Source organism: Bradysia coprophila, unplaced genomic scaffold (assembly GCF_014529535.1).
Source record: "Bradysia coprophila strain Holo2 unplaced genomic scaffold, BU_Bcop_v1 contig_583, whole genome shotgun sequence".
Classification (NCBI taxonomy): Eukaryota; Metazoa; Arthropoda; class Insecta; order Diptera; family Sciaridae; genus Bradysia; species Bradysia coprophila.
Window position 1 is genome coordinate 825,388 of NW_023503823.1, and position 15,589 is coordinate 840,976.

The 15,589-nt window shown below is 37.4% G+C and overlaps 1 protein-coding gene across 1 annotated transcript in view; it reads right to left on the reverse strand.

Annotated features, from left to right (window-relative positions):
- LOC119083231 (zinc finger protein 271-like) overlaps positions 1–4,221 on the reverse strand; it is a 700,255-nt gene extending 696,034 nt beyond the window's left edge. The window contains exons 1-15 of the mRNA XM_037192892.1: positions 4,198–4,221; positions 3,424–4,023; positions 3,259–3,377; positions 3,059–3,200; positions 2,835–2,904; positions 2,680–2,763; positions 2,532–2,615; positions 2,386–2,469; positions 2,231–2,314; positions 2,085–2,168; positions 1,930–2,013; positions 1,784–1,867; positions 1,629–1,712; positions 1,474–1,557; positions 1,370–1,411 (exon numbers count right to left, since the gene is read on the reverse strand). Of these exons, the coding sequence (XP_037048787.1) occupies positions 1,370–1,411; positions 1,474–1,557; positions 1,629–1,712; positions 1,784–1,867; positions 1,930–2,013; positions 2,085–2,168; positions 2,231–2,314; positions 2,386–2,469; positions 2,532–2,615; positions 2,680–2,763; positions 2,835–2,904; positions 3,059–3,200; positions 3,259–3,377; positions 3,424–4,023; positions 4,198–4,221 (1,753 nt within the window). The remainder of the gene's footprint in view (positions 1–1,369; positions 1,412–1,473; positions 1,558–1,628; positions 1,713–1,783; positions 1,868–1,929; positions 2,014–2,084; positions 2,169–2,230; positions 2,315–2,385; positions 2,470–2,531; positions 2,616–2,679; positions 2,764–2,834; positions 2,905–3,058; positions 3,201–3,258; positions 3,378–3,423; positions 4,024–4,197) is intronic.
- Between the last annotated feature and the right edge of the window lie 11,368 nt (positions 4,222–15,589).

A 15,589-nucleotide genomic window follows, 5' to 3' on the forward strand; every position in this document is an offset into this window, starting at 1 on the left:
GACTAGCGAGAAACACAAATCAGGATTAATTGCAAGGATTGGAAACATGATAAATCAATTCCATAGGTTTAAGGAGAAAACGTCAATAGTTATTTAAATCACATGGGTCGAAAAACGATTTTTAAAAATTCGAGGTGTATGTGTGAGCTGAGAGGGTATTGTAACATGAGAATGCGTGTTTGTGAACCGAGGTTTACCGAGGTTCACAATCGCATTCGAATGTTACAATACCCTCGAGGCTCACACATACACCGAGAATTTTTAAAAATCTTTTTCGACCCGAGTCATTTAATGGCTTTTACATTCGCCTTTCATCGAAAATCACGCAAAACACCAAAAATTATCAATTTAATCGAAAACTAAGCACCAAACAAACACAAAATATGTCGATCACTTCAATAGCACACAAAAATATTGCAACAACACGACAACGATTCTTGACAGCATTCGTTTTTGAAGAGAGAGAAGTCTCTCAGTTTGCTATGTCTACTACAATTATGATCGATTTGTATCATATACACGGCGCTTTCCAGTTTGTTAACTCTAGGTTAACAATTTCCAATATTTCATCCCTAGAGATTACAAATTCCAATATTTCATCCCTAGAGATTACAAATTTGTCTATGTGTTAGCGGTGAACATTTTGACATTTTCTAAATATGCGAATTCGATTTAAAGTCTTATTTTCGATGGAAGGCGAATGTAAAATAATTTTATTTTTGGCCTGAAAGCACTTTCCAGAGAATAACATAAGGATTGCGTGAACATACAAAAATTGCAAAAAAAAATTAGTCAAAAAACGGTTCAACTCATTCCAAAAGGATTAGCTGTAGAGTAGTTGTAACTGTTTGCGTACATGAATTCTTTTAGGGCTGTGCTACTTTCTTTTTAGAGTGGATTTGGAGGTGCTGCGTTAAATTAGATCGAAAAGTGAATTCCTTTTCACATTCGTTACATTAGTGAGTCTTTTTACCTAAAATTTAAATTTCGATTAATTTTGGCAGTGTGATTCTCGTAGTGGATAGACTAACTGCTGTGAATATCCAAGTGAGCCGTCAAATAATCCTTTCGTGGGAATGGCTTTTGGTAAATATTACAGATGAACGGCTTTTCATCTGAAGTTAAAAATTGGATTATTATAATTGGATCGATAAAAGATTACATGAAGTAATCTTACTGGAATGAACCCGTTGATGTCTTACCGCCTGATTGACTGAAAGCAGAATTACAATCCTTACACTTGTAGGGTCTCTCACCTAAAAATAATTTTTGAAGTTGAACTATTGCGTAGCACTGCTCTTGCAATTTTTTTTTTCTTTTCACTTACCGGTATGAACCCGTTGATGTGTTTTCAAAGTGCGTAATAGACCGAAAGCAAAATTACAATCTTTACACTTGTAGGGTCTCTCACCTAAAAATAATTGAATTATTGCGTAGTGTTGCTCTAGGAGACTATTCTTTCTTTTCACTTACCAGAGTGAACCAGTTGATGTTTTTTCAAACCGCTTGATTGACTGAAAGCAGAATTACAATGCTTACACTTGTAGGGTCTCTCACCTAAAAATAATTTTTGAAGTTAAACTATTGCGTAGCGCTGCTCTTGCAGATTTTTTTTTCTTTTCACTTACCGGTATGAACCCGTTGATGTATTTTCAAAGTGTTTAATAGACTGAAAGCAGAATTACAATCCTTACACTTGTAGGGTCTCTCACCTAAAAATAATTTTTGAAGTTGAACTATTGCGTAGCACTGCTCTTGCAGATTTTTTTTTCTTTTCACTTACCGGTATGAACCCGTTGATGTGTTTTCAAAGTGCGTAATAGACCGAAAGCAGAATTACAATCTTTACACTTGTACGGTCTCTCACCTAAAAATAATTGAATTATTGCGTAGTGTTGCTCTAGGAGACTATTCTTTCTTTTCACTTACCAGAGTGAACCAGTTGATGTTTTTTCAAACCGCTTGATTGACTGAAAGCAGAATTACAATCCTTACACTTGTAGGGTCTCTCACCTAAAAATAATTTTTGAAGTTGAACTATTGCGTAGCACTGCTCTTGCAGATTTTTTTTTCTTTTCACTTACCGGTATGAACCCGTTGATGTGCTTTCAATGTGTTTAATAGACTGAAAGCAGAATTACAATCCTTACACTTGTAGGGTCTCTCACCTAAAAATAATTGAATTATTGCGTAGTGTTGCTCTAGGAGACTATTCTTTCTTTTCACTTACCAGAGTGAACCAGTTGATGTTTTTTCAAACCGCTTGATTGACTGAAAGCAGAATTACAATGCTTACACTTGTAGGGTCTCTCACCTAAAAATAATTTTTGAAGTTAAACTATTGCGTAGCGCTGCTCTTGCAGATTTTTTTTTCTTTTCACTTACCGGTATGAACCCGTTGATGTATTTTCAAAGTGTTTAATAGACTGAAAGCAGAATTACAATCCTTACACTTGTAGGGTCTCTCACCTAAAAATAATTGAATTATTGCGTAGTGTTGCTCTAGGAGACTATTCTTTCTTTTCACTTACCAGAGTGAACCAGTTGATGTTTTTTCAAACCGCTTGATTGACTGAAAGCAGAATTACAATGCTTACACTTGTGGGGCTTCTCGCCTAGGAAACAAAATTTTTCAGTTTTGCTGCATTTCGTTGTACGAACACATTTCCCCGTACTTACCACTGTGGATCCTTAAATGTACGGTAAGACTGCCCTTCCAATTGAATTCCTTCTTACACTCTCCACAGGTATAAATTTTCGATCCTTCAAAGTTCGGACAAAAGTCAGTTGTATCGATTCACTTTGCGAAAAGTTATTTCGAGAAAGAAACTTACTTTTAGGAGAGTCTCGTGGCTTTCTAGTAGATGTCTCGGTTTCACCTTTACTAATCTGGTCGGAACGAACCTGAAGCGATGAACGATAATTAGCAAAATATTTAGAATCACATTCGTTCCGACGAACGAGTATTGAGCTTTGAAGAAAGAAGAAGAGCAGAACCAGCAAAAAATTGAATTTTTAAGTTAGTTAAAATAAGGACAACTAAAGTCCAGTGAGTTACCTGCTTCATCCTAAATGACTCTTCTGATAGGTTGAAACTATCTTCTTGATATGATGGCGTTGGATGTTCTGATTTACAATGCAGTTCTGCATCGTCTTCCGATCGTGTGACGTCTCCTGTAGACGAGTGCAAAATGTCAATTCTGAAATTAGTCCGCAAGTTAAAACTTTTAAAAATTGCAGAACGATTGCCATCCTTACTCTTGGATATGTTCCATTCGACCAGAGTACCTTAGTGACGACAGTTGATTCGTCCTGATTGTTTCGGCGATTTCCGAGTGCGTTCCATCAAAATGTTCAGACGTTGGGACTTGATAAACCTACGAAAATTAGTTATGGAAATCATTTTGTGATTGAAATATGTACAGAGCTCACCTTCGTCTGTAGTGGTAGCTGTAGCTGTTGGTCTATCGTCGGGACATTCGGCCGATGAAACTCGTGTTCCGTATTCAACTGCCTTGGAAATTCTAAAATCGTCTCGTATCGCTGCTTTATTTGACCATTTAAGCCTAACATATTCTCTTGCAATGCTAGGAACTTCTCTCGCTGCTGTTGTAATTGAATTCTTATAGCCGTTATTGTTGAGTTTTCCTCTAAGCCTGAACCACAGTTGTTGCTGGTCGGACAAATTTCTGCACAGAGATCTGTGCCATATTCGCGAACGTTGCTATACATCACTCTGTTGAGGTTAGTTTTTGGTAGTTCGATGTCACAACCACTTGGAGCTTGATCACCATCGAATTCAGCGCCTAATTCGGCTCTTGGAAATTCCGGTCCTAATTCGGCTAACGCTTCGTTCGGGTAATCACTATTGGATGCTCTGTGATTTAAAAGGAGACTATCGAACGTGATAGTCGGGATGACAGTGGTGGTATTATGGAACTGTTCATGTTGCAGTCGTTCTATTCCAATAATTGTTTGGACCACTTCTGGGGGAATTTCAACAGGTGTATCGTCCCAGTTCCGCTGTTTTTTAAGCAAGAAAAATTGATTTAACTTTCTGGTGATAAAATTAAGGGTATCAACGACGGCACATTTGTTGTACAGGTTGAACAAAGTATATGGGCAATTGAAATGGAACATGAATCACGCATAACCAGTTTCTATATATTCTGCAATGTAACTGACGAAATGCTTTACCTCTGAAGTATTAATCAGATCCATTTCCCTCTAGTAATTAATGCTAAACAAAACGAATGTGAAAATAATTAAGTTGAGTAAAATCTATATCTAAACTTGAAATAACACTGATGACGAAACGAAACGAAAACGTGTAATCGAATGGATCAAATACGACAGGTCTAATGTGTACCAGAAGAATACTGATATCAAGCGCTTTAAAATCATCAATGCAAAATGTACTTGAATGATTACTGGTACGCCAGCACATGAGAGAAACCAGCACATGAAAAGTGAACGCATCCTAAGCTCTCTCTTGAGAGAGAGTTGAATTTCTGAAATAAAAAATCGCACATCTCTGGGATCGAACACGGGCCCTCTCACACATCAGCTCATGACAATTCATGTGAGCTAAATCGTTCTTACATGAAGTACGGTAATTGTCGAATAGTATTTATCTGGGCTCATTGATTGTACCAATTGCTTTTATTGGTTTTGGATGAGAAGGAAGCCTCGGATCGACGTCTTCTTATAATATTTTGAAAGCTTGTAAATTAAGACTTCAAAATCCAAAATACCTCATGGGTCCAAGGCTCCTGGCCCGAGATATAGCTTCTAGAATTTTTCATCCCATACAAAGGACTTTGTTCCAGAGCTACCAGATGTCAGCCTTGGACTCATGTCTCACTATACTCAATCGATAGCTACTAATGCTAGGCATATACTGACAAAAAATTGTATGAGTCCAAGCCTCCTAGCCCGAGATATAGCTTCTAGAATTTTTCATCCCATACAAAGGACTTTGTTCCAGAGCTACCAGATGTCAGCCTTGGACTCATGTCTCACTATACTCAATCGATTGCTACTAGTGCCAGGCAAATATTGACAAAAAATTGTATGAGTCCAAGCCTCCTGGCCCGAGATATAGCTTCTAGAATTTTTCATCCCATACAAAGGACTTTGTTCCAGAGCTACCAGAAGTCAGCCTTGGACTCATGTCTCACTATAATCAATCGATAACTACTAGCGATAGGTAAACACTGACAAAAAATTGTATGAGTCCAAGCCTCCTAGCCCGAGATATAGCTTCTAGAATTTTTCATTCCATACAAAGGACTTTGTTCCAGAGCTACCAGATGTCAGCCTTGGACTCATGTCTTACTATGCTCAATCGATTGCTACTATTGCTAGGAAAATATTGACAAAAAATTGTATGAGTCCAAGTCTCCTGGCCCGAGATATAGCTTCTAGAATTTTTCATTCCATACAAAGGACTTTGTTCCAGAGCTACCATATGTCAGCCTTGGACTCATGTCTTACTATGCTCAATCGATAGCTACTAGTGCTAGGTAAATACTGATAAAAAATTATATGAGTCCAAGCCTCCTCGCCCGAGATATAGCTTCTTGAATTTTTCATCCCATACAAAGGACTTTGTTCCAGAGCTACCAGATGTCAGCCTTGGACTCATGTCTCACTATACTCAATCGATTGCTACTAGTGCTAGGCAAATATTGACAAAAAATTGTATGAGTCCAAGCCTCCTGGCCCGAGATATAGCTTCTAGAATTTTTCATTCCATACAAAGGACTTTGTTCCAGAGCTACCAGATGTCAGTCTTGGACTCATGTCTCACTATAATCAATCGATAGCTACTAGTGATAGGTAAACACTGACAAAAAATTATATGAGTCCAAGCCTCCTAGCCCGAGATATAGCTTCTAGAAATTTTCATCCCATACAAAGGACTTTGTTCCAGAGCTACCAGATGTCAGCCTTGGACTCATGTCTCACTATACTCAATCGATAGCTACTAATGCTAGGCATATACTGACAAAAAATTGTATGAGTCCAAGCCTCCTGGCCCGAGATATAGCTTCTAGAATTTTTCATCCCATACAAAGGACTTTGTTCCAGAGCTACCAGATGTCAGCCTTGGACTCATGTCTCACTATACTCAATCGATAGCTACTAATGCTAGGCATATACTGACAAAAAATTGTATGAGTCCAAGCCTCCTGGCCCGAGATATAGCTTCTAGAAATTTTCATCCCATACAAAGGACTTTGTTCCAGAGCTACCAGATGTCAGCCTTGGACTCATGTCTCACTATACTCAATCGATAGCTACTAATGCTAGGCATATACTGACAAAAAATTGTATGAGTCCAAGCCTCCTAGCCCGAGATATAGCTTCTAGAATTTTTCATCCCATACAAAGGACTTTGTTCCAGAGCTACCAGATGTCAGCCTTGGACTCATGTCTCACTATACTCAATCGATAGCTACTAATGCTAGGCATATACTGACAAAAAATTGTATGAGTCCAAGCCTCCTGGCCCGAGATATAGCTTCTAGAATTTTTCATCCCATACAAAGGACTTTGTTCCAGAGCTACCAGATGTCAGCCTTGGACTCATGTCTCACTATACTCAATCGATAGCTACTAATGCTAGGCATATACTGACAAAAAATTGTATGAGTCCAAGCCTCCTAGCCCGAGATATAGCTTCTAGAATTTTTCATCCCATACAAAGGACTTTGTTCCAGAGCTACCAGATGTCAGCCTTGGACTCATGTCTCACTATACTCAATCGATAGCTACTAATGCTAGGTATATACTGACAAAAAATTGTATGAGTCCAAGCCTCCTAGCCCGAGATATAGCTTATAGAATTTTTCATCCCATACAAAGGACTTTGTTCCAGAGCTACCAGATGTCAGCCTTGGACTCATGTCTCACTATACTCAATCGATAGCTACTAGTGATAGGTAAACACTGACAAAAAATTATATGAGTCCAAGCCTCCTAGCCCGAGATATAGCTTATAGAATTTTTCATCCCATACAAAGGACTTTGTTCCAGAGCTACCAGATGTCAGCCTTGGACTCATGTCTCACTATACTCAATCGATTGCTACTAGTGCTAGGCAAATATTGACAAAAAATTGTATGAGTCCAAGCCTCCTGGCCCGAGATAAAGCTTCTAGAATTTTTCATCCCATACAAAGGACTTTGTTCCAGAGCTACCAGAAGTCAGCCTTGGACTCATGTCTCACTATAATCAATCGATAACTACTAGCGATAGGTAAACACTGACAAAAAATTATATGAGTCCAAGCCTCCTAGCCCGAGATATAGCTTCTAGAATTTTTCATCCCATACAGAGGACTTTGTTCCAGAGCTACCAGAAGTCAGCCTTGGACCCATGTATCACTATGCTCAACCGATAGCTGCTAGTGCTAGGTAAATACTGACAAAAAATTATATGAGTCCAAGCCTCCTGGCCCGAGATATAGCTTCTAGAATTTTACATTCCATACAAAGGACTTTGTTCCAGAGCTACCAGATGTCAGCCTTGGACTCATGTCTCACTATAATCAATCGATAGCTACTAGTGATAGGTAAACACTGACAAAAAATTATATGAGTCCAAGCCTCCTAGCCCGAGATATAGCTTATAGAATTTTTCATCCCATACAAAGGACTTTGTTCCAGAGCTACCAGATGTCAGCCTTGGACTCATGTCTCACTATACTCAATCGATAGCTACTAGTGATAGGTAAACACTGACAAAAAATTATATGAGTCCAAGCCTCCTAGCCCGAGATATAGCTTATAGAATTTTTCATCCCATACAAAGGACTTTGTTCCAGAGCTACCAGATGTCAGCCTTGGACTCATGTCTCACTATACTCAATCGATTGCTACTAGTGCTAGGCAAATATTGACAAAAAATTGTATGAGTCCAAGCCTCCTGGCCCGAGATATAGCTTCTAGAATTTTTCATTCCATACAAAGGACTTTGTTCCAGAGCTACCAGATGTCAGCCTTGGACTCATGTCTTACTATGCTCAATCGATTGCTACTATTGCTAGGAAAATATTGACAAAAAATTGTATGAGTCCAAGCCTCCTGGCCCGAGATATAGCTTCTAGAATTTTTCATTCCATACAAAGTCCTTTGTTCCAGAGCTACCAGATGTCAGCCTTGGACTCATGTCTTACTATGCTCAATCGATAGCTACTAGTGCTAGGTAAATACTGATAAAAAATTATATGAGTCCAAGCCTCCTCGCCCGAGATATAGCTTCTTGAATTTTTCATCCCATACAAAGGACTTTGTTCCAGAGCTACCAGATGTCAGCCTTGGACTCATGTCTCACTATACTCAATCGATTGCTACTAGTGCTAGGCAAATATTGACAAAAAATTGTATGAGTCCAAGCCTCCTGGCCCGAGATATAGCTTCTAGAATTTTTCATTCCATACAAAGGACTTTGTTCCAGAGCTACCAGATGTCAGCCTTGGACCCATGTATCACTATGCTCAACCGATAGCTGCTAGTGCTAGGTAAATACTGACAAAAAATTATATGAGTCCAAGCCTCCTGGCCCGAGATATAGCTTCTAGAATTTTACATTCCATACAAAGGACTTTGTTCCAGAGCTACCAGATGTCAGCCTTGGACTCATGTCTCACTATAATCAATCGATAGCTACTAGTGATAGGTAAACACTGACAAAAAATTATATGAGTCCAAGCCTCCTAGCCCGAGATATAGCTTATAGAATTTTTCATCCCATACAAAGGACTTTGTTCCAGAGCTACCAGATGTCAGCCTTGGACTCATGTCTCACTATACTCAATCGATAGCTACTAGTGATAGGTAAACACTGACAAAAAATTATATGAGTCCAAGCCTCCTAGCCCGAGATATAGCTTATAGAATTTTTCATCCCATACAAAGGACTTTGTTCCAGAGCTACCAGATGTCAGCCTTGGACTCATGTCTCACTATACTCAATCGATTGCTACTAGTGCTAGGCAAATATTGACAAAAAATTGTATGAGTCCAAGTCTCCTGGCCCGAGATATAGCTTCTAGAATTTTTCATTCCATACAAAGTCCTTTGTTCCAGAGCTACCAGATGTCAGCCTTGGACTCATGTCTTACTATGCTCAATCGATAGCTACTAGTGCTAGGTAAATACTGATAAAAAATTATATGAGTCCAAGCCTCCTCGCCCGAGATATAGCTTCTTGAATTTTTCATCCCATACAAAGGACTTTGTTCCAGAGCTACCAGATGTCAGCCTTGGACTCATGTCTCACTATACTCAATCGATAGCTACTAGTGCTAGGTAAACACTGACAAAAAATTATATGAGTCCAAGCCTCCTGGCCCGAGATATAGCTTCTAGAATTGTTCATCCCATACGAAGGACTTTGTTCCAAAACTACCAGATGTCAGCCTTGGACCCATGTCTCACTATACTCATTCGATAGTGCTAGGCATTGACAGAAAATTATATAAGTCCAAGACTCCTGGCCAGAGTTATAGCTTCTAGAATGTTTTCTCCCCTACAACGGACTTTGTTCCAGAAGGAAGCCTTAGACCCATGTCAAACTATACACATCAATTCTCATTAAATAAGAGAAAAATTTTGGAAGTCAGTTGAGAATCACTCAAGGCATCGTGCTCTGAAGGAATGAACAAAGTGTGACAAATATTTTCTTACATTGACAAAGATTTTTTGAAAGGTCAATTTTGCTTACAATTAAGCCACACAGACATTAAAAACATCGTTGAAGAAAATCCACAAAAATTGGATTGATTTTCACTTCATACCAGAAAAACGTACCCTAGGCTTGTTGATATGGCATGTGGAGTATTATTGTAATTATTGTTGTATCATATCTATCAGGGCATCTACTGATCTAAATGTATACATTTACGAAGTGCGAAATACCAATTCATCAAAATTTTTGGCTTTAAGTTCGACTTTAGTTCTTTCAGATATTTTCTAACAACGATTAGGGACGTGTTCATCGTATGTAAATCACGGACAAAAAAGCACCCTACAGACAATAAGCAAATATGACAGTGGTTTATTTAAACGACAGCGGCGTTTGTTACCGACTGATCTCTTAAATTAGGCTCCAATGGGACCAGGTCCACCTGAAAAATCTCTTTTACAGTTTTCGGTCATACATGCCTTTTCAATTACACCGAACATTTTTTGACAAACATTTTCGAGTGATTTGTCTCTGTAAGACAACGGCTTTCAGTCAAAAGAATTAAGTTGGTCCCAGACTTCTGGCGTGAATTCTATCTTCTAGATGGTTTTTTGTATTTCATAAAGGTTTTGTTCAGAAAATTTTTACATTCTAACCCCGAAAGAAGGTCTTCTATTCAAATCTGTAATAAAAAGTTTTATCACCGTGCACGACTCCGCGTCCCACCAAACCGATTTGTCTCATTCCACTTTCTTCCAAAAACACATGTCATGTTGCTCTACTTTTCCAAAACCCCCAACTCTAAAAACCGAAATCGAAACCCTTTCTTTAGACCTCCGTCATTTTTCCAGGCTCCACAGAATAATACCATTTTAAAGCATTCAAAATATTCACACATCATATTGACCAAATTCAAATTTAAAACTCCCACGCGCAAGTCAAATTTAAAATATATGCAAATTTTGCGCAACAGGAGGCGTTGACAAATCAATTCAACACTTACTGCAATTTAAGATCGTAGTAGCATTTGAAAATAGAGTTAATTTGATTTGTAACGTTGTCGTGGATAGACGTGTTTATCTAGTCACAAAACGAAAATATTACAAAACGCAATTAAAAATTTAGTGAGTTTACCAAAATCATTAAGTAAAAGTTCAATTAACCAATATGAAAGATTTGGAATTGAAATTTATTGAAATTGTTTCGAAGTCATTCGACGACTTTGAAATGATGAAAATTTCTAAAAGTAAAACATTTTGTGAGATCACCTCAAGAATTTTGAGTGAGATGGGCATGAAGTATCACACTGGTGATTTACGAAATGCTCAGAAGGTTTACAAAATGTGGAAGAACAAAAATATTGAGATGGAAATTCGGAAACGAATTGAGGTTAGACTGTCTTCATCAAACGTTAATAGTAACATAGATGAGTCAATGACCTCAATGATCAGTACTCCTATGAACGAAAATCGAGAAGAAGATGGACAGCCTCAAGATATTGAATCTGTAGTAGAAACAATGACTCCCACGGAAGGAGCTCGAAACACTGAGTCTGTGGTTGAGACAATGACTGTTATAGAAAAGACTAAATCAGGTGTAGAGTTAGGGAGCAATGAGTTGGATGGGTCAATGTCTCGTAAAGGCAGCACCCCCAATGAAAATGCAAAAGTGGAAGAGTCAACGACTTTAACAGTCGGTACTCCCACAATTCAAAACAATAATATGGATGGGTCAATGTCTCGTAAAGGCAGCACCCCCAATGAAAATGCGAAAGTGGAAGAGTCAACGACTTCAACAGTCGGTACTCCCACAATTCAAAACAATAATATGGATGGGTCAATGTCTCGTAAAGGCAGCACCCCCAATGAAAATGCGAAAGTGGAAGAGTCAACGACTTCAACAGTCGGTACTCCCACAATTCAAAACAATAATATGGATGGGTCAATGTCTCGTAAAGGCAGCACCCCCAATGAAAATGCGAAAGTGGAAGAGTCAACGACTTCAACAGTCGGTACTCCCACAATTCAAAACAATAATATGGATGGGTCAATGTCTCGTAAAGGCAGCACCCCCAATGAAAATATGAAAGTGGAAGAGTCAACGACTGTAATAGTCGGTACTCCCACAATTCAAAACATTAATATGGATGGGTCAATGTCTCGTAAAGGCAGCACCCCCAATGAAAATATGAAAGTGGAAGAGTCAACGACTTCAACAGTCGGTACTCCCACAATTCAAAACAATAATATGGATGGGTCAATGTCTCGTAAAGCCAGCACCCTCAATGAAAATATGAAAATAGAAGAGTCAACGACTGTAGTAGTCGGTAGTCCCACAATTCCAAACAATAATGTGGATGGGTCAATGTCTCCTAAAGGCAGCACCCCCAATGTAAATGTAAAATTGGAAGAGTCGACAACTTTAACAGTCGGTACTCCCACAGTTCTTAACGATAATGTGGATGGGTCTATGACTGAAAACATCAGCACTCCTAATAACGAAAATGAAGTTATTTATGTTGTATATGAACACACACTTCAAGGTTTTGAACAGTTTATTTATAAAGGAAAAATATCCGAAAGTCAAAAGATTTTTAAGATGGACTCCAACAGTATACTTGAGCAAGGAGTCGCTAAACTCCATAAAAGTATTCTAAAAATTTCCAAACTTAAGCAACAATGCGATATTCTGGATGGGTCAACGACTAAAAAAGGCATCGCACCGATTAATAAAAAGGAAGAACTTGAGTCAACGACTTTAAAAAATTACACTTTCACAATACTAAATAAACCAGAAGGGTCAATGCATAAAGAAGTCAGCGACCCTAAAAACAAAGATGAACAGGTGAAAAAGTCAACAACTTTAGAAGTCGGTACTCTTACAACACAAAATGAAAATTTAGATATTTCAATAAGTAAAGAAATCAGCGACCTCAAAAACAAAAGTATGAATGTGGATGAGTCAACGACTTTAGAAGTAACAACACAAAATAAAAATTCGGCTTATGAAAATGTGGAATCCACAAAAAGTGTGACTGAATGTGTTGATCGAATTGAACCAGAAATAGTATTGTACGATAAGATGAATCTAAAATTGGGATGGGGAAACTCTTGTTATGGCAATAGCTGTTTCGGATTGAAAAATTTTGGCAATTCATGCTATTTGAATTCGATCTTTCAGGCATTATTTAGTTTGCCTGTTTTTGTCAGATGGCTAGAGTCTGAGGTACACATGGATTGTAGTGATACCTGCGATGATGTCTCGTGTATAATATGTGTGCTGAATTTATTACTAACGTCGAATGGTGAAAAGACAGTTCTAAGTCTTATTAACAATTTCATATTGAGATTAGCACATCCCTTAATTATAAAAAATCGTCAAGAAGACGCTCATGAATTTCTTTTAATTTTGTTTGCGATTATAAGAGAAACCTTTTACTCTCAATGTGAAATTGAAGTCCCAAAGAATGATGAATTATCATTACGAACCAATCCGATCGATCAAATGTTTGGAGGCTATATTCAGTCGGTTGTAAAATGCTGTAAGTGTCATGTAGAGTCTGTGACTATACAGCCTGTTAATGGCTTTGAATTAGAAATAGGAAATGACAACATAGAGTCAGTTAGCGATGCTATAAAGGAATACTTTTCTAATGTTGACATAGAATATCGCTGTGGTTGCACTATAGAAAACCAAGCAGAAGTGAATGTACAAAAAAAATTTCATATCCAAACGTATCCCCATGCTCTGTGTCTGCAATTAAAAAGATTTAAAAATTTAGATGATAAAAACAATAAAAAAGTAAAAATTAATTACGAAATTGATTTATCTACGTACTCAATCAGAGATTTAGATGATACACCAATAAAATATAGGCTCGTATCAATTGTAAATCATATAGGAGACAAATTGCGTGCAGGCCACTATACTACTAACGCTTTTAAAGAAAACGATGATTTTTACTTGTTCGACGATAATTATGCCAGAAAAATTCCTTTCAACGAAGAGTCTCTAACAAATTCGTATATACTGTTCTATGAATTAATAGAGAGTTCTTCAACAAAAACTTCAGAAATTAAAGAAAACGCAATTCCTATGTCAGATTCTATCGAAAATTCTATTGACGGTATGAACAATCAGACATGTGAAAAACTCTCAGACGATACTGAGCCCAAAGCAACAGGTAAATTTAAATATGATTACATAGAAGAGCCTAACAAATTATTTATCGAAGAATCCGACTGGTTAAATATTTTTAATGAAACTACAAAAAAATATAAAACTGAATCTTATATAACTTATTTTGCGAATAGATTAAACGGGGAATATGAAAACATTCCCTGCATCATAAAAGCAATAGGTAATTATTGTACCAAAACGGAATGTACTGTTCGTCTGGAATGTTCCTCATATTCATGTGAAAGAAAGTATAGGCTCACTGTCAAAATAAATTCGTTGCATCTGACTCCCAAAGAAATTACTGTTTCCTCTCTGAATGTTCCATGGAAACATGAAGAAGAGCGTGCAAGAACACGACACGTGAAAGGAAAAGAGAGGGAACAGTATATGGAAGAACTGGTAACTAAATATCCTCAGGAACATAGAAGTAGTGTACTGAAGGATATTAGACATGATAAGGATAAGCTGCAATTATATTATAAAAAAAATGGTCAAAGGCTGAAATCAGAACCCACAATAAGAAGAATTCGACACCAAGCATTAGCGAAGCAAGATTTAGATCCTGACGACATTAATGATTTAATTCTTTTAAAAGAAAGAGAGCAAATGGACTTTGATGCAGGAAACAAATATGCTAAAAACATTCAATTTATAGGCTCAGATCCATTTGTGGTGTTTGAATTTAATAGAAAACAGATGGATGTTCTTGTAAGCGAAAAACATAAGAAAGGTGAACTTACTGGCCATTCTGACGCTACAGGATCTCTTGTGAGGAAGCCACAAGATATTAATAAAAAAATTCTTTATTATATTTTCTCAATTCCTGTATTGCCTGCAGAAGGTGATGACGACCCCGACGAAAAAAATTGCAGAGTATTACCATTCATGCAAAGTGTTTCTGGTGCTCACGACCAATTTATTATTGGTACTGGGCTGAAACTCTTCAAACGTGAATTTTGCAAAATTTATCCAAATGAATGGCCTATACTAACGTACGCTGCTACCGACTTTAGTCTTGCAATAATAAATGCAATTTCTGTGGATTGGAATTGCTTAACATTGGGGGAATATTTGCAAACAGTTTACGATAATTTGTCAGATGTATCAAAGTTAAAGGGTCGATATACTTTAATAATATTATGTTGCTCGCACTTAACTAAAAATATGAGTAGTGATATCGATGATAATTTTGTAACTGATCACGCCAGAAAATTTATGAAGGAGATTGTTGCAGCGATGTTCAATTTTTCTACTTTAATTGAATTAAAAGAGTTTTGGAAAAATTTGTCTGTGTTGTTAAGAAGCAAATATCACACTTCAGCTGTTCTCGATGCAACAAAGTTTCTTGTATCATACGTGGTAGATGAAAAAGATAACGTCAAAAAAGATAATGATAATACCATGGTCGAAGGCGAAGATAATAGTGGCGTTGATGATTACTCTGATGAAAATAAGAAACAAAAAATTTTACCTGACTATAAGCAGAGTCCATTCTACAAAGACTTCTTAGAGCTAGAATACGATAAAGACAAGGAATTTTTAAAAGAAAATGGGTCCAATGAGTTGAATGAATTTTATTCAATTGGCTTCGCTGAGATTATGATGAAAAAGTATATACCCATTTTACCATTATGGACTTGTCTTGTAGTTAAAAATAGAAAAAGCAATGGTCGGGCAGAAGTGTCATTTAAAATTGTAAAGAAACGAATGCATGATG